We start from the raw sequence: 26,148 nt of genomic DNA on the forward strand, positions 1-26,148 counted from the left end.
GTTAGATGGATGACTGTGCTAAATTGCCCAGAGTGTCCAGGGATGTGCAGGTTGGGAGGATTAGCCATGGCAAATGCACAGTTACAGCATCAACAAAGAACAAACAAAATCACAGCAGGCCCTTTGGCCCTACAAGCCTGCACTGATCCAGATCCTCTATCTAAACCTGTCGCCTACTTTCTAAGGACCTGTGTCCCTCTGCTCCCTGCCCATTCATGTACCTGTCTAGATAAATCTTAAATGGTGATATCGTGCCCGCCTCTACCACCTCCGCTGACAACGCAGTCCAGGCACCCGTCACCCTCTGCATAAAGAAGTCAGAATGGGATGTTCTATGGAGGGTTGATGTGGACTTGATGGGCCAAATGGCCTGCTTCCACGGTCTAGGGATTCTGTGATTTATACACAGGACAATGAGCTGCTAGAGGAAGGCAGAGGAGGCAGACACAATTACAACATTCAAAAAGGTATCGGATGGGTGTATGAATAGGAAGGATTTAGAAGCAAGTTCTGAGAAAGGGTCACCAGAACCGAAACGTTAACTCTGATTTCTCTTCACAGACGCTACCAGACCTGCTGAGCTTTTCCAGCAACTTCTGTTTTTGTTCACGGTTTAGAGGGATAAGGGCCAAGTGCTGGCAAATGGGACTAGATTTATTTAGGATAATTGGTCAGCGTGAACAAGTTGGACCAAATAAACTATTTCCACGCTGTCCGGCTCTATGACTGTACAGCTTTTCACATCCAGGATGACAGGCAGGGACTCTGCTTAATGTCTGCACCCTCTCAGTGCTTTGCAGGGCATCTGGGCTAAGTTTTGTGACTTCAACCTGTAACTTTGTCCTGACTCAGATTCAATTGCACAGTTTGAAAAATAAGCATCCAAAAGCTTGCCACCACATTCCTGAACAATTCAGAAGTTAACACAAATTCACCAGATTCCCATCAGGTTTAATGCATTCGTCACCATTCAGAACTGTCTTGTCAGATGGAAAACGGTCCCTACCCTGAAACAATACATGAAGATGCTGCGTAATTAACTGTTCAGAAATAGTTAAAACACAACCTGAATGGACAGGATTATTATTTCATTGTTTGCTTGCCAGGAGACAAAATGCTGAAACGAGATTAGCGGAAGATAAAAAAATCAGGGCTTTTTGCAGATTAGCAGAAGATAAAAAATCAGGGCTTTTTGAATCCTGGTGTTCACAGGAAGAGAAAGCTCTTACTTGTACTGCTGGTGGTCTTTTGTACTGCGGGTTTTTGCCATGAATCTCTCAGCCAGTTTCTCCAAGTTTCGGGAATACTCCATTTCGATTTCGGACTTCTTGCGGAAGAAATCCTGGAGATCCTGGAGGAGTTGAACTCTCATCTCCGTCTGCTGCTCCAAGCATTTCAGTTGCTCGACCAACTGTGCTCGTATTTCTGTAAGGAAACAGTCACTGAATTGGTTAGCAGCCTCATTCCTTTTTCTTCAAAATAGACCGCGGCTCTGACAATGCTTATTTTAATCAGGTCCAGTCTCTGAAGTCACAAAGATCCAGATTACACAATTCCTGTCCTTTTGTGGGAGAACGAGAATGCGCTTTAGTTTTGCAAACAGACACCAAAAAACACTAACTCCATCTTCCCCCATTCTGCTGGAGCCAATCATTGGTTTCAACTTGTGTTAAACTCTTCAGAACTCTGCGACATGATCAGACAGAGATCACCTACAAAAGTCCTTTCATAGAAACACGCATTGAAATTCTGTGCATTTGTACACAATCTGACCTGGCAGACAATGTAAACAACATCAGATTACTGCAATCATTCACTTTTACGGGAACGTGAATGGCAGATTATTAGACATTAATTGGCTTGGCAAAGTGGTTACAGAGAAGCACATTGTAAAGTAGTGATACCTTTAAGCTTCCCCGAAAGGACTTTTACATGTCTCATTATTCCTTCCGCCAAGCACCAGTCTTGTACTGCAAATAAACAATTATGCTTGCCCTCATCTCTAAAGCAAGCAACAGCCTTAAAAGCGCTGGAAATCTGCTGATGCAGCGCCACTGTCTGAATTGTAATAGAGAGAATAATAGAGTACACAGGAGGCTGTTGAGATTGACAATTCACGCTGGGCTATTAGATCAAATACAATTTTATCAGAAGGAAGAAGACAAGTCTCACACATGACTCAGTTCTCTTCCAATTGAGGTACAATACATCTTTATTCCAGCATACAGAGCAGTCTGGATTGTGAAAATAAGTGACATAATGTAGAATTATGTATTTACCACAAATCCTGATGTTTTCTATCTGTGATTCATTTCACATATTTCATGCACAATTTTTAAATGTGCAAATGTTTTGATGCAACATGCTCATAAATTGCTGGAAAAGCTCAGTGGGACCCAAAACATTCTGTTGATTTCTCTCCACATATGCTGCCAGACCTGCTCAGCTTTTCTATCAATTTCTGTTTTTGTTTCCGATTTACAGCATCCGCAGTTCTTTCAGCTTTTAGCTCAAATATATTCATCTTACAATCCGGGGATCACTGTAAAGATGCAGTCCCTCAATGATTTACAGGTTGTTTTATTTGCAATACGTGTCCGCTGCAGCTCGCTGGCTAAAGCTCTTGCCTGCGAGTCAGAAGGCTGTGCGTGCGTTTCCAGGGACTGGAGCCGAGGCTAACACTCAGTGCAGTACTGAGGGAGCACTGCACTGTCAGGAGTGCTGTATTTCTGATGAAACATTGAGCCACAGCTGACCAAAAAGATCTCTCAGCACTATTTCAGAGATGGATGTGGACATTCTCCCTGATGTCCTAAACAATTCCTCAAATAACATCCCACAAAGAAACTGGATTTTCTGGTGATTATGCCACTGCTGACTTTAGGAGTGTGCTGTGCACAAACTGGCTGCCCTATTTCCGGCACTACAACAGTGGTTTTGTGAAGGGTAGGTCATGCCTCACAAACCTCATTGAGTTCTTTGAGAAGGTGACTAAACAGGTAGATGAGGGTAAAGCGGTTGATGTGGTGTGTATGGATTTCAGAAAGGCATTTGGTAAGGTTCCCACGGTAGGCTATTGCAAAAATACGGAGGCATGGGATTTAGGGTGATTTAGTGGTTTGGATCAGAAGTTGGCTAACTGAAAGAAGCTGAAAGGGTGGTGGTTGATGGGAAGTGTTCATTCTTGAGTTCAGTTACTAGTCGGGTACTGCAAGGATCTGTTTTGGGTCCACTGTTATTTATCATTTTTATAAATGTCCTGAATGAGGGCATCGAAAGATGGGTTAGGAAACTTGCAGATGACACTAAGGTCGGTAGAGTTGTGGATAGTGACAAAGTTGTAGGTTACAAAGAGATATAGATAAGCTGCAGAGCTGGGCTGACAGTTAGCAAATGGAGTTTAATGCAGAAAAGTGAGAAGTGATTCACTTTGTAAGGAGTAATAGGAATGCAGAATATTGGGTTAACGATAAGATTCTTGGTAGTGTAGATGAACAGACAGAGATCTCAGTGTCCATGTACATAGATCCTTGAAAGTTGCCACCCAGATTGATAGGGTTGGTAAGAAGGCATATGTGTGTTAGCTTTTATTGGTAGAGTGATTAAGTTTTGGAACCATGAGATCATGCTGCAGTTGTACAAAACTCTGGTGCGGCCACACTTGGAGTATTGTGTACAGTTCTGGTCACCGTATTATAGGAAGGATGTGGAAACTTTGGAAAGGGTTCAGAGGAGATTGCCTGGTATGGAGGGAAGGTCTTACGAGGAAAAGGCTGAAGGACTTGAGGCTGTTTCCATTAGAGAGGAGGAGGTTGAGAGGTGACTTAATTGAGACATATAAGATAATCAGAGGGTTAGATAGGTTGGACAGTGAGAGCTTTTTTCCTTGAATGGCGATGATTAGCACGAGGGTGCATAGCTTTAAATTGAGGGGTGATAGCTATAGTACAGATGTCAGAGGTAGTTTTTTTCCTCAGAGAGTAGTAAGGGCTTAGAATGCACTGCCTGCAACAGTAGTACACTCTCCGAGGGCATTTAAATGTTCATTGGACAGGTATATGGACAAGAATGGAATAGTGTAGGATCGATGGGCTTCAGATTAGTTTCACAGGTCAGTGCAACATTGAGGGCCGAAGGGCCTGTACTGCACTGTAATGTTCTTTGTTATTGTAAGGAGTGACAGACATAGGTCAGTTGCTGATTTTGAAATTGGAGACTGGCAGATTTTTGTTAGCTGTTTGTTGTGCAGGTTATGAGGTAAAATTATTTGGAGTTGTCTCACAGATCAGATGTGGTCTCTTTGAGCGGTGGAACAAGTGTGGGATGGGGCAGGGGCTGAAGACTGGCTTCTGCTCCGATCTTGCTGTGAAACACTAAGATGCTGAATTGGCGAAAAATGCAAAGCAAATGCATTACTTTCTTTTAAAAAAAGCTCATCTCGCAAAGCGATGGATAATCAGTAAAGCCCTTGGATCAGAGTGAACATTCCTCACAAGAGTTCAAACACGCTGCATATTTTTCTTACAGAAAACAAGAAATTATCACAAGTAAAATGCCAGCCAGGACATTAAAACTGATTATAACCGAAGCCACTGTACTTGCACATTGTGGGAGGGGAAGCTCCATGACCACTTCTGGGGCTTTCTGCTGACACTGTGAATACTGAGAGAGTAAATGTCCTGAATTGGAGTATTTGGGTTTAGTGGAGTCCTGTGAGGTACAGCAGTAGGGTAAAAAAAAAAATCACATTGCTGTCTAAGCAAACAGGCACCGTCATTCCCCTGTTTGCCTTCTGCTAATCATGTCAGTGGATCAACAGGAGTTGCTGACACTGGAGTCTGGAACAATTGCTGGGAGCTGTAATCACAGCAGCAAGACATACCCATCAGATCATGAATGCTTACTGGTCATCATCTCGACACTCAGATTTCAGTGGAATTGGGGACTTCCCGCCATTTCTACCACTCAGCTGCATGGAAAAATGTAACAATATGAGGAATGGGAAATAGGATATACTCTTCTGTTCTGTTACTCTGGTGCACTTCTACAGTACAATCTGCCTGTAAAGTGCGCAAGACAATATTTTTCCACAGTACCTCGGTACACGTCGCAATAATAAATCAAATCAAATCTTCCTTAGCCCAATGACAAATCCATAAAATCCCTCCAGTCCATAACCCTTATCAATGATGGCACCCCCTCTGGCTCAACTGATATGGAATTGGATCAATATTTAAGTCAACCACCACATGCCACTTATTCCTAACTCCCTTCCCAACAATCGAGCACATGCAAACTGCAGTGATTTAAGGCAGAGGCTCAATCACCACCTCCTCCTGAAAAGGCAGTGATAACAGAGTCAGTGAATATTTTTGAAGCGGGTAGTTAGATTCTTGTGAAGTAGTAGGTGAAAGGTTACTCCGAGTAGGTGAGAACGTAGCTGAGGTTACGAATGGGTCAGCCATGATCTTATTGAACTGCAGAACAAGCTCAAGGGGCCGAATGGCCTAACCAGTTCCTATTGGAATGTTTGTACGCTCTCAAAAAGGCACTTAGATCTGAGCAGCAAATAAAAACAAATGCTGCAGACGCTGGAGACTCTCAGCAGGTTTGGCACCATCTGGGAAACAGACTCAGTTAACATTCTGAGTCCAATAAGACTCTTCTTCAGAAGAAGAAGTGAAAGGGGCTGGAAAATGGTGGCTTCTATGATGTGGGAGGAGGAGAGAGCGGGACAAATACTGAGCAGAGCCAAATACAAAGGAGTTAGTAATCGTGCTGATGGAAAGATAGAGATGTAAAATGGGTGTAAATGAAGGCATGAAACAGAGGCTTGCTCTATCAAGTATGAAAAAAATGGAATGCCAGGCAATGTGCCAAATCTAGGAAATAAGGTGGAGAACCAAACATTTCTTAATATTCACAAACAGTATCCTTATTTGGAAGTTATAGCACAGAGGAAGGCCATTCAGCCCAACAGGTCAATGCCAGTCTCTATGTTTCATGGAGACTTTCTCCTCTCCATCTCACTCCACTAACTAAGGTGGAGAAATGGAATCATAGAATCCCTACAGTGTGGAGACAGGCCATTTGGCCCAACATGTCCTCCGAAGAGTATCCCTCCCAGATCCTTTCGCCTACCCCTTTACTGTACAATTCCCCTGACTAATGCACCTACCCTACACATCCCTGAACACTATGGAGCAATTTAGCACAATCAGTCCACTTAACCTGCACATCTTTGGACTGTGGGAGGAAACCCACGCAGACACGGGGAGAATGTGGAAACTCCACACCGACACCAGAGGCTGCAATCGAACCCGGTTCTCTGGCGCTGTGAGGCAGCAGTGCTAACCCCTGGAAGTATGCAAATAATTAAGGCGGCAAATTGACATACTTGCATTGGAAATTCAGAGAAGTTTCAGTTGGCAGAATCCTGGGTTGAGGGTTTTTTTCTCAAGAGGACAGGTCAAGCAGGTTTGTTTTGTACCCTGTGGAGTTTCAAATAATCAGATGATCTTATTGAAACAGAAGAATCTAAGAGGGCTTGACAATGTAGATACTGGGCAAATCTAGAGCTGACACTGTTTTAAAAATAAGTGGTCTCCCCATTTTAAGGCAGAGATGGGGATTTCATTGGACTGGTCATTCAGCGGTCTGGGCTCACACACCCCTCCCCCACCATCATGGCAGCTGGGAGAATTTAAATTCAATTAATAAATCTGGAATTGAAAGCTAACTCTGTAACAGTAATGAAGAAACTACCTTGGCCCTTTAGGGAAGGATATCAGCCGTCCTTACCTGGTCTGGCCTACCCGTGACTCTAGACCCACAGTAAAGTGCCCTCTTGAAATGGTCTCTCAGTTCAAGAACAGTTAGGAATAAATGGACTGGAAGGATGATGCTGGAAAGGAAGGACGATCTCCAGTTTTTGGGGCAGGGATGCCACTATCAAGACCATAAAATGCAGGAGTAGAAGAAGGCCCAGCCCATTGAGTCTGATCCACCTTTCAATGACATCATGGCTAATCTGATAATCCTCAATGCCAATTTCCTACCAATCCCCCATAGCCCTGGATCCCCTTATTGTTTAATGTGCGACCCATTATTCTGAGATTATGCCCTCTGGTCCAAGACCCTCCCATGTGGGGAAACAACCTTTCCATCTCTCCTCTGACAAGACCCTTGAGAAACTTGTATGTTTCAACCAATTCGCCTTTCATTCTTTTAAACTCCAATGAGTACAGACCCAACCTACTCAACCTCTCCTCGTAAGACAGTCCCACCAACTTAGTGAACCCTCCTCTTGACTGCCTCCAATGCCAGTATGTCTTTCCTTAGATATAGGGCTCAAAACTGTTCACAGTATTCTAATTGTGGCCTTGCTTTAGGTGTCAACATTTTCGACTGCAATTTGACACCTCAGGATCTCCAAGTGATCCTTGCTATGACAGCTCTGGGTGCTAGGTGGCACCATAGGGGGAGGTTCTGAGATTTCAGAAAAAAAAGGTCACATATCACTCGATTGTGGATAGCCCGAAAGACTCTGTGGCAATGCAAAGTAACCATTGCGCCAAACATGCACATCTTTCAAGAAGTTTTAAAATGATAAACAGTTACAAGAAGGACAATATCAGTGCAATTATCGTGGAAATAGTTTTTATGTTCGTTCCAGGCAGAGGAAATCATCTGGTTGAGCTGCTGCAGTCCATGTGTGCAGTTATGTGCCAGCAGTTTAAATGAAACATGGTGGCTCAGTGGTTAGCACTGCTGCCTCACAACGCCAAGGGCATGGGTTCAATTCCAGCCTGGGGCGACTATCTGTGTGGAGTTTGCACATTCTCCCCGTGTCTGCGTGGGTTTCCTCCGGGTGCTCCGGTTTCCTCCCACAGTCACAAAGATGTGCAGGTTAGGTGATTGGTCATGCTAAATTGCCCGTAGAGTTAGATGCATTAGTTAGGGGGAGTGGGCCCAGGTGGGTTACTCTTCGGAGGGTCAGCATGAACTAGTTGGGCTGAAGGGCCTGTTTCCACACTGTAGTCGAGTCGTGAGTTCATGGAATGCCCTGCTGGTGGACTCTCCCTCTTTATGGGCATTTAAATGGGCATTGGATAGGCATATGGAGGATAGTGGGCTAGTGTAGGTTAGGTGGGCTTGGATCAGCGCAACATCGAGGGCCAAAGGGCCTGTACTGCGCTGTATTTTTCTATATTCTATGTTCTATGTAGGGAAGCTACACTATATTAAGAACAGACATCAACAAAAGGAAAATAAATCTTGGAGCAGGACATGAACCTAAATATGCAGTACCTGACTCAGAGGTTAGTGTGACCCAGTGAACTGTGTCATGTAACCAAAAGAGCTAAATGAATAATTTTGCTTTCAGTAAGTCTTTAAATAGGTCGATTCGCCTCAGTAAGGACAGAATAGACCGGGTGCAAAATTTCCTCATGATTTTGTTGACATGTTCAGTCTTAAAAATAAAACTGGGCAACTAGTACAGCAGGATGAATTGCAGTGCTACCCAGGAAGCCCGATGCCCATCATTCACTACCCTTCATCACAGCTTGTATCAGCATTAAGATAAATCACTTTCTGAAAACAGAGTTCACTATGCCTTCCCCAATGAACTCCACTGTGTTTGTGTGTGTAAGCATATATCTCAGATTTGTTGAGGTTTCAATACACATCAGGATATAGATAACACACATCAGAGATCTTCAGCTTCAACTTTTAAGTTTATTTCACATGTAACATCATCAAGCTAAGGAGAGAGGGCTTGCTCTCTCTCCATGGATGCTGCCTGACCCACTGTGATCTCCAGCATTTGTTGTTTTCACAGAGAGGGAAAGGATGCTGGAGTAGAAAGATTTAAAAGGCATCTGGTTGGGTATATGAATAGGAAATGTTTAGAGGGATATGGGCCAAGTGCTGACAATTGGCACAAGATTAGGTTAGGATATCTAGTCGGCAAGGAGGAGTTGGACCAAAGGGTCTGTTCCTGAACTGTACATCTGCTGTACATCTCTATGACTCTATGTCACAGCCAATGAAAACCAGCAGCCAGATCATGCATATCAGGCTCTGACACACTGCAATGCAATAGCAAGTGGTTAATCTGCTTCCGTGACTGAAGTGTAAACATTGGCCGGGAAACCTTGCAGAAATCCTCTGCTCTTCGTCAAAACAGTCACCACAAGATTCTTTCCATCCACTCGACACAAGGGCTTTGCTTTTGTACCACCACCAAATGTCAGGGGCGGGGTACAGTGGAGAAGCATCAGGGAACGACTGGAGAGGTGGGGCAGTTCAACAAAGGCAGTGAGAAAGATGCAGGAGGAGTTAGTTTTTGGTGCATATTGACAGCAGCCATAATCTGATTAAAGTATCAGTAAATGCAAGGCATTCACCACATAACAATAGCTTCATAAATTTCCCACTGATGAATCATTATTGCGGTCATGAATCACCATTAAACTAGCTCATGTATTGCCCAATGTCAAATCCATAACAGGTACCAGCAACTGAAATACTGCAAATTCTTCCACAGCAAAAGATTAAATCACAGCGCTTTTACTCAAGAACAAAAGACTTGGAAGAATTAAAACCCTCTCATTCTTCTTAAAACCTCAGTATATTTCAGGATCATTGTGCTGGATAGATTTTAAACCATCACCTCTTTTAAGAGGCTTGAGAACATGTGTATTGTTTACATGGTAAAAGGCAACAAGGGGTAGATCACCCAAATTAATAGCCATGAGTCAATCTGCAAGTCACAATAACTGTGCTGCTTTTTTGGGAAACAAGTTTCAAGGTCTCTCTGTGGTTTATTGCTCAGTAGCTAACCACTTCCTCAGCTTCCCTAAGTGGGCCTGTGGTTTGTTTGATGTGGTAGTGTACAGAACAGATATAGGAGCCGTGGTCAAAGGGGGAGTTTGTTGATCTCAACTGTGCAAAGGACTAGGTGCTAAAATTGGAGGATCTCTGGCTGTGGAATCTAAGGGTATAAATAATTCAATCAAGGCAGCTACCTCTTTGAAGATCAACACTGTTTGCAACATTGGGTATGCCTTTGGGGTGCTATGGGTGTAGAAGCTCGGACATGGGCCAAAGTTGAACAACTCGGTCAAAGAGCTGGTACAGGCCAAATAGCCTGCCCCAGGACCAGTTTTGAAGCCTCACGTCAACTGACACATAATGTTTTGGACTCAAACTCAATCTAATCAATTGACAGTCAGAACTGGGCACATTATCAAAGAGGATCCACATACTGTGGACAGCTCTCTTCACTCGTGGGGACAACAGTGTCTTCACCCAATCAGACGCCGGGCATATAAAATCCAGAATGACACTCCAGTGCAGTGCCAGGGAGTATAATATTGGAGGACTGCTCCACTGTCAGAGGTGCCATTTTTCAGATGAGATTTTAAACCAATGCCCCAACTGCATTCTCAGTTCAATGTAAACATTCCAACTTCAACAGAGGAGCTGGAGAATTGAATAGATTCCCCACACTGAGGAAACAGGCCATTTGGCCCAACAAATCCACACTGACTGTCTGAAGAATATTCCTGAAGCCATTCCTGAAGAAGGGTTTATGCCCGAAACGTCGATTCTCCTGTTCCCTGGATGCTGCCTGACCTGCTGCGCTTTTCCAGCAACACATTTTCAGCTCTGATCTCCAGCATCTGCAGACCTCACTTTCTCCTGTCTGAAGAATATCCCACCCAGACCCATCCCCCACCCCTATTAAATGTAACCCTGCATTTCCCATGGCTAATGCACCTAGCCTGCACATCCCTGAACACTATGAGCAATTTAGCATGGCCAATCCACCCTAACCTGCACATCTTTGGATAGTGGGAGGAAACTGGAGCACCAGGAGCAAACCCACGCAGACACTGAGAGAATGTGAAAACTCCACACAGACAGTCAGTCGCTCAAGGCTGGAATCAAACCCGGATCCCTGGTGCTGTGAGGCAGCTGTGCTAACCACTGAGCCATGGTGCCAACCCCCCATGAGAATTAGCCCTATCCTGTGGTCAATCAAGCCAACATCAATCAAATCACTGGGCGGCATGGTGGCCCAGTGATTAGCACTGCTGCCTCACAGCACCAGGGTCCCAAGTTCGATTCCAGCCTTGGGAGACTGTCTGTATGGAGTTTGCACATTCTCCCAGTGTCTGCGTGAGTTTCCTCTGGGTGCTCCGTTTTCCTCCCACAGTCCAAAGATGTGCAGGTCAGGTGAATTGGCCAGGCTAAATTGCCCATTGTGTTAGGTGCTTTAGTCAGACAGGGGGGTGGGTTACTCTTCAGAGGGTCGTTGTGGACTGGTTGAGCCGAAGGACCTGTTTCCACACTGTGGGGAATCTAATCTAAAAACAGGTCAGGCATTGTACTCTTCTTGTGGGACCCTGTGCCCAAATTGCCTGCTGTGTTTGCCCAAATTACAACAGTGACTACATTTCAGAGCACTACGTGACATCAAGAGATGCTACATAAATGCAAGCCTTTCTCCTAGCTAATATTATTTCCACCCGAGGCATCTTGGATTCTCATTCTGGAGTAGGTAAACTAGACAAACAACTCTGGAAAGGACTAAAACAAAGAACTGCAGATGATGGAAACAGAAACAGCTGGAGAAACTCAGCAGGTCTGGCAGCATCTGTGGAGAGAAAGGACAGTCGATGTTTTGAGTCCAGTGACCCTTCTTCAGAAGAAGGTTAACTCTGTTTTCCTCTCCCCAGATGCTGCCAGACGATAAGATATAGGAGCAGCAATTAGGCCATTCAGCCCATCGAGTCTGCTCCACCATTCAAATCATGGCTGATAAGTTTTTCAACCCTGTTCTCCCACTTTCTCCCCATAACCCTTGATCCCCCTGACAATTAAGAACCTATCTATCTAAGTCTTAAATATACTCAATGACCCGGCCTCCCCAGCCTTGAATTCCATAGATTCATCACTCTCTGGCTGTAGAAGATTTTCCTTATCTCTGCTCCGAATTCAGACCTGCTGAACTTCTCCAGCAATTTCTGTTTTCATTTCAGCAATAAAAAGTGATTGATCATTGATGCATAAACAGACTAGCCTGCTTGTTTAGTACTGAATTGAAATTCCACACACAGCAATATATTAAACAGTCCCATGAATAATGTTGTAGGATTTCTGACGTCCAATATCTTCATGTAATCTCTCACTGGTGCAAAAACCTTAGCAGAGATATTACCATGAACTTTACTCTCTTCTACACCAAATCTATTTTTCCATTTCATCAAACGCAGATAGACTTTCTGCTCTGTACATTAAATAGGCCACGTTAAAAATACAGTTTTAAAAATAAATCTGTAGTGCCAAGGCAGCTTTCAGAAATATTTCATTATGAGCCAAGTGGACTTGATACAAAATGAATTATCCTGACAATATTCTCGGCTGTCCAACCCTTCACTTTAATTAAATTTCTCTATAGACTTGCTCCATCTTAATAAGAAAGGCTGAGATAAAAAACACTAGCAGAAAGTGAGGACTGCAGATACTGGAGACCAGGGTCGAGAGCATGGTGCTGGAAAAGCACTGTAGGTCAGGCAGCATCTGAGGAGCAGGAGAATTGATGTTTCGGACATAAGCCCTTCAGCAGGAAGCCCATCCTGAATTCCCATTCTGGAGTAGTTAAACTGGACCAACAGTTCTGGAAGGGACGAAAACAAAGAACTGCCTGATAAAGGGTTTTTGCCCGAAACATCGATTCTCCTGCTCCTCGGATGCTGCCTGACCTGTAGTGCTTTTCCAGCACCATTCTCATCTCCAGCATCTGCAGTATCCAACCCCACCTAAGAAATTAGACTGGACTGAAGATAACTTTCTTGACATATTTGTTTCAATATCCAATGTCTTCCTTGAATTGGATTTGAAGATTGCGTGTAAAGTAGAATTCTCATATTGTAAGTATCTTTAATTACTATATACTCGATGATATAGTATTTGAGACTCTAATGTGATCCAGAATAGATGCTGACCACAAATACTCATCAAAGGTTGTAGATTAGATTAGATTCCCTACAGTATGGAAACAGGCCCTTCGGCCCAACCAGTCCACACCGATCCTCCGAAGAGTAACCCACCCAGACCCATTTCCCTCTGACTAATGCACCTAACACTATGGGCAATTTAACATGGTCAATTCACTTGACCTGCACATTTTTGGACTGTGGGAGGAAACCGGAGCACTCAGGAAACCCACGCAGGCACGGGGAGAATGTGCAAACTCCACACAGTCATCCGAGGCTGGAATCGAACCTAGGATCCTGGTGCTGTGAGGCTGCAGTGCTAACTACTGAGCCATCTTGCTTTGTAGTCCCACACTTATTCCCTTAGGAGCCCACAAACACCTGAGAATCCAGATTAGGATTCTATGCGCCATTATTGATTAACTAAGCCAAGACAGATGGAATCCTGTCGTGTTCTGAGTGACCTGTACTGTGGGGGGATTTGTGGCAGAATCAGATCAGAAGCCCAGCGATGCCTATTTTGCCCACAGGAGCAACTTGTTGCATCTTGGTGAATGGTGAGACCGGCTTCTCTCTAGGCAGCAATGGTCTGTCAATTAACAGGGAGTAGCACTGGATCACGACCTTATTAACACCACAACCCACCTCACTAATATGCAGCTTCTTGTCTGACCAAATGCACCAACCAAGCTTGACGTTGAAAATTCAGAGCAGATACCCAGTGCTCGGAAGGCGCCAATATCTCAGGGCATGCTCCATGGGCACCAGCCACATCCCCACACCACGTCCAGGGACATTGGTATCCAACATGTGCCAAGCTTCTAAGAACACCCAACTCCAATCCACTTACAGGACACCTCTGCAGGACAATGCTGCCCCGATAACTCTCATTGTAACGCTGCAGCAAGGAGACGGTGTGCTCAGGGAGACACACCCAGCTCAGGGAACGCACCACGCTGTATCTCCAGGCTCTTCACTCACTGTCACAGCGTTCACTCACTCGGAGCCTACCTGGACGCTCACAGCCTCCTGCCTTGCATTATCTTTATGCACTTTGCCCTCTCAGCCAGAGACACCAGGACCACAGTACTTCTGACTTGCTTTGCCACTTACCAGGTCAGGAACCTTATCAGAGTTGTCAGCAGATCTCAGTCAAGTCAATGGGGTTAGCTCGTGCTCAGGAGCTCCCAGGACAATACGTCAGGGGCAGGGTCTGATATCAGTCCAGGGGCTCGGTCACAGCCACTCAGTCGTCAGGATCCTCTCCTTGTAAGGAGCAAGAAGCCAAATGGTGGCCAGGCCACGGCCCATCTTGCCTCTTTCTGTCATACTGTGCGTTGTTTCTATCCTGGAGTGAGAGACAGGCAGGTATTCAGGGAGATGGAAGTGGGTGGTATGGCTGTTACTGCTGGTGCGGGTGGGGAGGTGTCCCAAGTGAGTGCGTAGGCAGCACAGAGGGGATGGAGGGTTAGTCGTACAGGGAGCTGGGGTGGATGAGAGTGAGTGAGTGAAGGCACTGCAGGCAGCAGTGAGAGTGGTAGATATGAGCCTTGGTGGGAGGCAGGTAAGGTGGCAAGGAGAAAATGACTGTGAGGTATCAATGAGAGATGATGGTGGATCGTACACGGATGATTGGAGAAGGTCACTGACCTTTCTCCCCCAGAGCTGGCAGAGTAGGCAACAAATAAAGAGAATTTGGTAAGATAGGCCACATGGCAAGGATCCCTCCAAGAAACTCAATACATCTCATACTTAGTAAAAAAAAAAGTAAGATTCAGCCTGTTATTTAGCACTAAGTTTCTTTAACAATCTGAATTCTCTTGAGATTTTAGGCTGACATCAGGTTTGACGGGATAGGTTCGTCTTGCCGGGGTAACATAGTAGAATCATTAACAATTTGATTTTGATGTTTACCCTCCTGAATTTAGCGTTCAGCTTTTGATTATGAGACTTGATATCTAACCAATTTGTGTTCCCTGCATTTGACCGTTTAAAGTCAGGGTGTGGGTTTGGAGCAAAGCAAAGAGAAATAACAGAAGCTTTTGGAGGCTGAGCTGTAAACGTGACTACAGAATCCTTTAATACGCTTGTAAGTAAACCTGTCTCCCACTTAGAAACTAGATTCACCTCTGCAGTGCTTTGATATAAAATACAGTAGCGCCTCGACTTACGAACTTAATTCGTTCCGGGACCCGGTTCGCGAACCAAAAAGTTCGCAAACTGAATCAATTTTTCCCATTGTTCGAATAGCGTAAGAATGCTTGGACGTAGCACGAACGCTGTTCACAGCGCACGCGCCAAAGACGAACTGAATGAGATCACGCGGGCCCCGAGAGCTTTTGCGTTCAAAAAGCGCGTAGCAAAGCAGAACAATGAAACCACGTGGTCGCACACGGGCTTTTTGCGTTCATATCTAACCACGTGGTCGCACACGGGCTTTTTGCGTTCATATCTTGAATTCCATACATACATTGAAGCAAAAGTTTACGTACAATCCTGTCATAAACCAATTTGGTCGTGAACGGGGTCGTTCGTATGTCAAGACGCTACTGTATACAGTAATGAGAGGATAGGGGCAGAATGGATGGAAATACAGGGGTTACGTCCAGTGAATAAAAAGGCCCAGAACAGGGAAGACAGGAATAGAAGATTCAGTGCAAGTGATTTACAAACAAGTATAGACTTTGGCTTGTCAAATATAGCTGGTTGAATGGTGAGTTGGGTTAGTAGCTCACACAGAAATGGATGGGAACAGGGGTTCAGGATAAAAGAAAGCAAAGAGAGTTTTCAAAGAATAATGGGACAAGGCAAAGGGATGGACATCGAAACAGAAGAAGAATGAGAGGCAGGTAGCAGGGAGAGGAAGGAGTCACAGAAAACGTGGCAAAGCTTTCCTCCATCTTCAATAAATTGCCAGTGACAGTGTGTTCCCCTTCCCGCTATTCTGTAAATGAGGTTATAGAAAACATAGAAAATCGAAGCAGAGTAGGCCATTCAGCCCCTCGAGTCTGTTCCACTCATTCAATATGATCATGGCTGGTCATTCAACTCAGCAGCCGGTTCCAGCTCTCCCCCCTTACTCTTTATCCCCCGAGCCTTAAGCCTGAACATCTAACTCCTTCATGGAAACATTCAAAGCATTGGCCTCAACCACTTTCAGTGGCAGAGAATTTCTGCAGGTTCACAGCTCCGAGTGAAAAAAATCTCTCTTTACCTCAATCCTAAATGGCCTACCGCATACCCTTACACATTAATCCCTGGTTCTGAACACTGAGAATATCCTTTCTGCATTATATCTCATGATTAGATTAGATTACTTAGATTACTTACAGTTTGGAAACAGGCCCTTCGGCCCAACAAGTCCACACCGACCCTCCGAAGAGCAACCCACCCAGACCCATTCCCCTACATTTAGCCCTTCACCTATCACTACGGGCAATTTAGCCAATTCACCTAACCTGCACATTTATGGACTGTGGGAGGAAACCCACACAGACACGGGGAGAATGTGCAAACTCCACACAGACAGTTGCCTGAGACGGGAATTGAACCTGGGTCTCTGGCGCTGTGTGGCAACAGTGCTAACCATTGTGCCACCGTGCCGCCCAAAATGGTTGGGAAAAGAGTGCTATATTTTAACGTGATGCCACTACTTAAGAAAATTGCTTAGGAAAAGTTGAGGAACTATAAACCCGTGAGCCTGACATCAGTGGTGGGCAAATTGTTGAAGGGGACCCTGAGAGACAGGATTTACATGTATTTGGAAAGGCAAGGACTGATTAGGGCTAATCAGCATGGCTTTGTGCACAAGAAATCATGATTCATAACATTGATTGAGTTTTTTGAAGAAATAACAAAGAGGATTGATGAGGGCAGAAGCGATGGATATGATCTATATGGACTTCAGTAAGACATTCAATGAGGTTGCCCATGGCAGACTGGTTTGCAAGCTTAGATCTCATGGAATCCAGGGAGAACTCGCTCGAAGGTAGAAGACAGAGGGTGGTGGTGGAGGATTGCCTTTCAGACTGGGAGGCCTGTGACCATTAGGGTGCCAGAAGGTTCAGTGCTGGGTCCACTAATTTTCGTCATTTATATAAATAATTTGGATGTAAACACAGGAGGTATCGTTAGTGCGTTTGTAGAGGACATCCAAACTGGACAGTGAAGAATGTTACTTCAGAGTACAACGAGTTCTTGATCAGACAGGCCAATGGGTTCAGGAGTGACAGATGGAGTTTAATTTCGACAAATGTGAGGTGCTGCATTTTGGAAAGGCAAATCAGGACAGGATGTTTACAGTTAATGGTAAGGTCCTGAACAAGGAATGCAGGTTCATAGCTCCTTGAAAGTGGAGTTGCAGGTAGATAGGATAGTGAAGGCGGCATTTAGTATGCTTGCTTTTATATGTCAGAGTATTGGGTACAAGAGTTGGGAGGTCATGTTGCAGCTGTACAGGACTTTGATTAGGCCACTTCTGGAATATTGTATGCAATTCTGGTCTCCCTCCTGTTGGAAGGATGATGTTGTGAAATTTGAAAGGGTTCAGAACAGATTTGCAAGAATGCTGCAAGGGTTGGAGGATTTGAGCGACAGGGAGAGGTTGAACAGGCTGGGGCTGTTTTCCCTGGAGCGCTGGAGGCTGAGGGGTGACCCTATAGAGACTTATAAAATCATGAGGGGCATGGATTGGGTAAATAGGCAAAGTCATTTTCCTGGGGGGTGGGGAGTCCAAAACTAGAGGGTATAGGTTTAAGGTGAGAGGGGAAAGATTTCCATGCAGAGGATGGTGCGTGTATGGAATGAGCTGCCAGTGGAAGTTGGTACAATTACAACATTTAAAAGACATCTGGATGGGTATATGATTAGGAAGGGTTTAGAGGGATATGGGCCAAGTGCTGACAAATGGAAATAGATTTATTTAGGATATCTGGTTGGCATGGATGCGTTGCACTGAAGAGTCTGTTTCCAAACTGTACATCTCTATGACGCTTTCTCTTGTTTCTCCAGGGGTTTTACATTAACATCGAATGGTTCTACTCCAAATTTCTAAGGTAATGGGAACCTCTTTTTAAAATCAGGCATGGGCACTTTGCAAGTGGTGTACACTAGCTAGTTTTCTCTAAAATGTGTAACAGGGAAAGGAGTTGAAAACATGGTCACAGTTATTTCGATTTCCTTTCTCACATCATTTATAATTGAAAAACAGGAAGCGTGATCCCAGATGGATTCCAGTCGGCAGTGTGCTAAATATATTTTAGCCACAACGTTCAGTAATTCTATTCTACGTTTCCACTTCCTTCCGTGTCTCAAATTGCAGCAGTAACAAACCCTTTGATCTTTCCCGGCGATGAGGCGTTCTGAAGTGTTGGAAGGCCCTGGAAGTGAGACCTATGGGTCAAAATGTGATTCTACAGCAACACGTAAGGTCCAAAACAAACACATGTGACACTGCCTGGAAACACAAGCAACGTGTTTGGAGACAGATGTTGGGGGAGCAAGAGAGAGAGATAAAAAAACAGATTGGGGGGGAATGGATGAGCTGGAGAGGGAGAGGAGTGTCGAGACAGAGAAGGGAGTTGAAAGGTTTAAGCAGGGAACGACAGAACTAAGGTCTAAGTAACTCCAGCTGGGCCTACTCATCTCCTGTCAATCCTGTCACCAGATCAGGTAAGTCACAGACTCTGCAGAGAGATGACTGTACCTATCACCATGGCAACAGTGGCTGGGAAATGAAATTAGGCTCCAGACATTGACACACAGCAACGTTCCATACACTACACCCAAACCAAATAAAAACTCATCACTTTGACCTTGGGAAGATATTGACCACATGCAACAATAGCTCCTAAAATTTACAATTAACACATGGGAAAATGTAAGTGTTCACACTCAAACAATAGCAGCAAATCAGTATCACTGCAGTAGGGAATGTTACCCCACAGCTGAGATAAAATGTGCAGACTACAAGAAACCAAGGACAGACCTAACTGAACTGATTCAATGGAATATTTTATTTGATCGCCAAACACGAAGTTGCTCTACAGATTTACACTAAGTGAAACCTATAATCCAAACAAAAGATCACTCAAACACTTGGAAGTGAACAACAGCAGGATTTAAATTTCATTGACAAATGTGTGATTAAATCACCACAACTGCCCGAGATCTCTGCTCCTGGCTTCCTTTGCACTAACCGAATTTCATCCCTCTGCCTTCCGAAACCTGACATTCCACACTAAATCTCTCCACCTCTCTCTCCTGTTCTTTAAAATCATTCGCCCTAACGTTTCCTTCAGCAGCTCATTTTTGTCATCCATCACATTCATGTGAAGCACGCTTAAAATAAATTCACGTTCTAAAGGCACTGCATGGTTCTGAGCATCTTTCAGTTAGTCGGAGTTATACTGTCCATCTGTGACCTCAAACAATGAGTCAAAAAGGGTTTACGAGAGGAGGACAGGGAGAGAGGAGGAGGGAGGAGAAATGGGGGGGGGGTGGAGGAAAGGGAGGATGGAAGAAAGGCTGTGATACGGGGAGGAGAAAGTGAGGACTGCAGATGCAGGAGATCAGAGTCACAAAGTGTGGCGCTGGAAAAGCACAGCCAGGCAGACATTCCTGATGAAGGCCTTACGCCTGAACGTCGACTCTCCTGCTCCTCAGATGCTGCCTGAGCTGCTGTGCTTTTCCAGCACCACACTTTTTGACTGTGAAATGGGGGATGGGGAAGAGGAGAGGAGTGGAGGATGTGGGGAGGAGGAGTGGGAAGGGGAGGGAAGGGAAGGGGGATGAGTGGAGGAAGAGGAGGAAAGGTGGAAATGGGGGAGGAGAGGGGAATGTGAACAGGGTATAATCAGTATTCTAAAAGGAACTAGCTACTCATTTGTAGTTTGACTGGAGCCAGCCCAAGGATCCTCTCCTATATGTGGGGTCATGTCCAGGAGATATCTGGAGTTTGGCCTTTCCCCAGCACCGTCACAGGAAGAGTTGATCAATGGGCTACAACTGGAGGAGCCCCTTCAACAGGGATAACCTCACAGCGGGATCAACATTTATTAAGTTCAAATCTCTTCGGGGATACCTCAAGATGGAAATGGCTTCATATTCCCCTCCTCCATGGCTAGCCACTATCCTTATAGGGCACCTGGTCCTCTGAACTAGGCCCACTGTGCTCCCTATTACCCCTCCACCCCTCCCCTCCTTCCAGTAAACCCCAAGGCGGTCTCCTTGGCCACCTGCAATTAGGGATTGGCAATAAATGCTGCCCCATGAATGAAATTTAAAAACCCACCATTTTCCTAAGCTGTGCCAATAATGAAAAATATTCATTAATTCAATAGCGCTTTACTTCATTCTGATTTTTGTTTTATTACAAATATATAGTCTCTCATACATACTCTGAGCGGCAAAGGAGGAGTGAGAAAGACAGAAAAAGGGAGAGACTGACAAGACAGAAAAAAGGAGAGCATGAGGCAGGAGAAGGGCAGAAAAAGAGAGAGGAACAGGAGAGGGGTTAGGGGTACCGCAAATAATTTTCAATTCAGGAACCCAGAAATAAAGTCAAAGAAGTGAAAATCCACTGGCCTAGGGGAAAAAATATCCTGCTTGTGGCACTTCCTGAATTAAGCCTGTAGCACAAACAGAAGCAATGTTAATTTCATTAGAGGAATTATTGGTGATTATTTTAATTCTAATGAAACCTTATCTTCAGATTAGCCACAGCACATGGGCTCTGCACTATACTACACACAGTAATCCTCGATCACAGTCAGGGGAAAAACATGTTGCTCGTTCAATAATACATCATTTAATTTCTTTGCATGGATTCTAATCTATTTAAAACATATTTTACATTTTTTTTTAGAAAGGAATTCTCAATAGGGACTGATGGTGACGAATAATAGCTAATTTGGTGTTTTATTTACCGAGTACTGAAACCATGTGATACACAGCTACCTGAGCAATTAAATCATCTGTATTTTTGGAAATTTGTAATGAATTTTTAATTAGCTCAGCTGTCAAACAGAGATCTGAAAGTTTTAATTAAAACTGGTCAGCCAATGTCTACACTGATCCTACGGGGCTTAATCCTGAGGTAAACTCAACGTATGGCCCTCTATCACTCACTCACACATGTCCACATTTTTTTAGAAAATCAACCCTTCAGAGATATTAGATTAGATTCCCTACAGTGTGGAAACAGACCCTTCAGCCCAACCAGTCTACACCGACCCTCCAAAGAGTAACCCACCCAGACCTATTTCCCTCTGACTATTGCACCTAACCTACAAATCCCTGAACAGTAGAGGCAATTTACCATGGCCAATTCACCTGACCTTCACACCTTTGGACTGTGGGAGGAAACCGGAGCACCCAGAGGAAACCCACACAGACACGGGGATAATGTGCAAACTCCACACAGACAGATGCCCGAGGCTGGAATCGAACTTGAGACCCTGGTGCTATGAGGCAGCAGTGCTAATCACTGAGCCACCGTGCTGCCCCAATATTATTGCACACCTCTGGAGCACATGGGACTTGAACTTGGGACTCCTGGCTCAGAGGTACTGTCATTATCACTGTCCTACAAGACCCCCTTCCTGAACTCCTGTAGGTCTGGAGGAGGTGGGGCTTGAACATGGGTCTCACAGCTCAGAGGCAGAGACATTACCATAGTGTCCCCAATGCCAAAATCTTGCAAAATTCAGATTTAATTTGCTTTCACCTGGTGTTACATGAATGATGAGATTGCATAACAGGAGTATCTAACCCAGCCAGAATCAATTTGTAATATTGTGACTGGGCACAATTTTGGATATTTTAATATGCAAATCAGTGCCTATGTACCAATGGGAGGCATTGACATAGTGTTACTGTCACTAATGTTGCTAGTCAAGAATCCCACCCACGTTAATCTCCTGGGGACATCAGTGTGAATCCCACATTGTCAGATGGTTAAAATCTGAATTCAGTAAAATCTGGAAAAAAGAGCTAGCCTAATCACAGAATCTCTTCAGTGTGGAAGCAGGCCATTCGGCCCACTGGGTTTACACCAGCCCTCGAAAGACCATCCTACCCAGACCCACCTCCATGATGTATCCCTGTAACCCTGAATTTCCTGTGGCTAACCCATTTAGCCTGCACATCTTTGGATTGCGGGAGGAAACCAGAGCACCCGGAGGAAGCCATGTGGACCCGGGGTGAATATGCAAACTCTGCACAGTCACCAGCGGGTGGAATCCAACCTAGGTCCCTTGTGCTGTGAGGCAGCCGTGCTAACCACTGAGCCACCATACCATGTTGACTATGTAATGATTGACAATTATTGTAAAACCCCTTCTGGTTCACTAATGCTGTTCAGCGAAAGAAATTTGCTACCCTTACACGGTCTGGCCTACTTGTGACACCAGATCCACTGTAATGTGGGGTGACTCTAACCTGCCATCTGGGCAATAAGAGGAGGGCAATAAAAGCTGGGCCTGGCCCTCATCTGACAAACGTTTTCTTTAAAACAGACCCCGAGATTTCAATTGGAACGGGTCTGAGCCTGTGCGAGGTAGGGACAGGCTCAAACAAATAATGGAGCCAAAAGATATCAAACCAAGATGAAGCTGGAGATCCGATTGTGTTGGAAGTTCAACAAATTCCCATCAAAATGATCTCGCACACAGCTGGTCAAGAAGGTAGCTCACCACCACCTTCTTAAGGGAACTAAGGGATGAACAATCAATGCTAGCCCAGTCAGGGACACTCACATCTCACAAATAAATTAAAAGGTTGCACTTCTTGAAGTACAAACTCCCCCCCAACTAAAATTTCCTATTGATACTGTCTTTATAAATGAGCTGTATTACACAAAGTAGCTTTTCAGAGGTTGTAGGGATCTCCTGTTAGCATTACCTCTCCAGTAAAGCAGTCACAAATCTTTAATTTCATTTTTTTCTGGACTTGGTGCCAATCTTTTCATTAAAATGCCATTAGTATTTAAGAGGAGATTATTTTCTTAGTGAAATCTTCAAAGCTTGGCCAGTTTGTGGCCATCAAATCATTGAGACGATTACATAAACAAAGGTCCTGGCAATATTTACTTAGAGATAAGCTACATATTTGCAAACAGTTTTAGTCAATTATTTGCTGAACTGAATCCAGGGGAGTAAATACATGATGCTGAAGTCTGCAGTTTTTCAAATGTCAAATTTGATTAAGAGGTCTGAGATTAAAGAAGGTGCACATCTGTAAATACAGCTTTCTTCAACTGGCTGATCATTGTCAATCAAAATGAAGAATATGATTAATGTGTTCAAAATGCTCACAAGAATTGGGAGGAGGGATAAGGGGAAATTACGCTCAGAGTAAAAGAGATGTTTGCGTGCGTTTCCTCCGGGTGCCTCCCACAATCCAAAAATGTGTAGGTTAGGTGAACTGGCCATGCTAAATTGCCCACAGTGTTAGGTGCATTAGTCAGGGATAAATATAGGACCAGGGAACGGGACTGGGTGGGTTACTCTTTGGGGGGGCTGGTGTGGGCTTGTTGGGCTGAAGGACCTGTTTCCATACTGTAGGAAATCTAATCTGGTACAGCATGGAAACAGACCCTTCAGTACAACTCGTCCACGCCGACCAGATATCCTAACCTAATCTCGTACCATTTGCCAGCACTTGGCCCATATCCCTCTAAATCCTTCCTATTCATATACTCATCCAGATGCCTTTTAAATGCTGTATTTGTACCAGCCTCCACCACCTCCTCTGGCAGCTCATTCCATACACACACCACCCTCTGTGTGAAAAAGTTGCCCCTTGGGTCCCTTTTATATCTTTCCCCTCTCACCCTAAACCTACGCCTTCTAGTTCTGGACTCTCCCACCCCGGGAAAAGACCTTGTCTATTTATCCTGTCCATGTCCCTCATGATTTTATAAACCTCTATAATGTCACCCCTCAGCCTATGATGATCCAGGGAAAACAGTCCCAGTCTGTTCGACCTCTCCCTGTAGCTCAAATCCTCCAACCCTGGCAACATCCTTGTAAATGTTTTCTGAAACCTTTCAAATTTCACAACATCCTTCCAATAGGAAGGAGACCAGAATTGCACGCAATATTCCAAAAGTGGCCTTTTTCCACTGATCTTTGACATTAGTAATCAGTGCACAGAATCTTAGTGGACTTGATAGGGTAGATTAGATTAGATTACTTACAGTGTGGAAACAGGCCCTTCGGCCCAACAAGTCCACACCGACCCACCGAAGCGTAACCCACCCATTCCCGTACATTTACCCCTTTACCTAACACTACAGGCAATTTAGCATGGCCAATTCACCTGACCTGCACATCTTTGGACTGTGGGAGGAAACCGGAGCACCCAGAGGAAACCCACGCAGACACGGGGAGAATGTGCAAACTCCACACAGTCAGTCGCCTGAGTCGGGAATTGAACCCGGGTCTCTGGCGCTGTGAGGCAGCAGTGCTAACCACTGTGCCACCGTGCCGCCCATGTGGAAAGGTTCCTCCCCCTTGTGGGAGGGTCTAAGACCAGAGGGAATAATTTCAGAATAAGGAGTCACACAGGAAGAATTTCTTCTCTCAGAGGGAAACGAATCCGTGGATTTTTTTTTAAAAACTGCACAGGGCTACCAAGGTTGGGTCACGAAGTAAATTCAAGGCTGAAATATTCACACATTTAATCAGGAAGAGAATCAAGGATTAAGAGAAAAATCCAGGAAAGCAGAGTTGTGGGTGATCAGATTAGTCATGGTCTCTTTGAATGGTGGAGCAGACTTGATGGGCTGAATGGCCTACTTCTGCTGCTGTGGTGCATAGACCATAAACGTAGAGCCAGGTCCCTCGGACAGGAACCAGGGAACACACCATCAGCGTCCTACAGTCTAGAGGAAGATGATAGACAATTCATTTCTGATGGTCACGGTGATGTTGCAACCTTTGGCCGATAGCAGCAAAGACCAGTCCTCAAGGGCCAGACCTGCCACAGGTGTCACAGGAAGCTGCTAAATGATGTGGCGCATCCTTAGGTTTGGCATTGGCGCCTGCTGTAGGCACTACGGAGCGTCACGTTGTGTGTGATGCTATCATTTCCACCTGTCCCAATCAGGGAGCTCCCAGATTTAAAAAAATGAACACTTATGGCCTTCAAGTCAGGCTTGTAAAGATCCTTGAAGCTCTGCATGTTGGTTTGGCCCAAGTAACTCATGAGAGACTGGGTGTTTGGGTATTCAAACAGTTTCCATCCTGTGGATATGCTCAAGCCAACATGGAGGCCTCCATTTGGAAGTTTTTCAACAGCACGCAGTCGAAATCTAGAACTCTCTCCATTAAAGAGGCTCTGAACACTCAGAGACCATTGTAACTGTTTTTGAAAAACATTCTTTCACTGGAGTCACTGTTTGGTCAACATTTGTTGGCCATTTGTTTCTGCTCTAGAATTAAATGCCTTGCTCGGGCCACTTCCGAGGGCAGTTAAGAGTCGATTACGTCGTTGAAGATCTTGGAGTCACGTGTAGGCCAGACAAGGTAAGGGTGGCAGATTTCCCTTCCCCAAAAGACATCAGTGAACCAGGTAGATTTTTATGACAATCGACAATAGTCAGACAGATCAGCCTTTAATTCCAGTTAATTTTGTATTAAATTCACCATCTGTCACAGTGGGATTTGAGCCCATGTTCCTAGAGCATTAGGGACTCGGGATTCATTGTTGAGTGACCTAACCACACACACCACTGTCTTCTGCAAGCCAGAGATCAACAAACTTTCATCCCGCAGGGACATCAAGGAACATGAACTGAAAGGGAGAAAATCCACCTCGATTATCCGAAGGACATGGGCGGGAGTATTTCGTTTGGTTAGTCGAACGCCGGATAATCGAATGCCGGGTTACGTAGTTAGCCAAGCATCAGGACCTTGTGATCTTGTTCGGAGAACCCGAAATTCGGTTATTTGATTGCTGGATAATCGAGATTCCTCTGTATGCTCAAAGGAAAAATAAATCTACATTGTTGACAACACAAATATCAATTGTGTAAATTAATACATCTAGAAGATGGGAGTAGGCCATTCAACACTTGAACCTGCTCTGCCATTCAATATGATCATGGTTTATCATCGAGCACCATAGAGTCATAGAGATG

General features: G+C 44.7%; 1 protein-coding gene across 4 annotated transcripts in view; it reads right to left on the minus strand.

Annotated features, from left to right (window-relative positions):
• Positions 1-26,148, minus strand: part of LOC122559849 (SLIT-ROBO Rho GTPase-activating protein 1-like) — a 300,957-nt gene that overhangs the window by 176,599 nt on the left and 98,210 nt on the right. For 3 of the 4 annotated variants that reach the window (XM_043709964.1, XM_043709965.1, XM_043709962.1), the window contains exon 2: positions 1,230-1,425. In XM_043709964.1, the coding sequence (XP_043565899.1) occupies positions 1,230-1,425 (196 nt within the window). Of the gene's footprint in view, positions 1-1,229; positions 1,426-1,904; positions 1,961-26,148 lie in introns of those variants that run through there. The other variant, XM_043709963.1, reaches the window with a different exon arrangement.

Source organism: Chiloscyllium plagiosum, chromosome 19, assembly GCF_004010195.1.
Source record: "Chiloscyllium plagiosum isolate BGI_BamShark_2017 chromosome 19, ASM401019v2, whole genome shotgun sequence".
NCBI lineage: Eukaryota > Metazoa > Chordata > Chondrichthyes > Orectolobiformes > Hemiscylliidae > Chiloscyllium > Chiloscyllium plagiosum.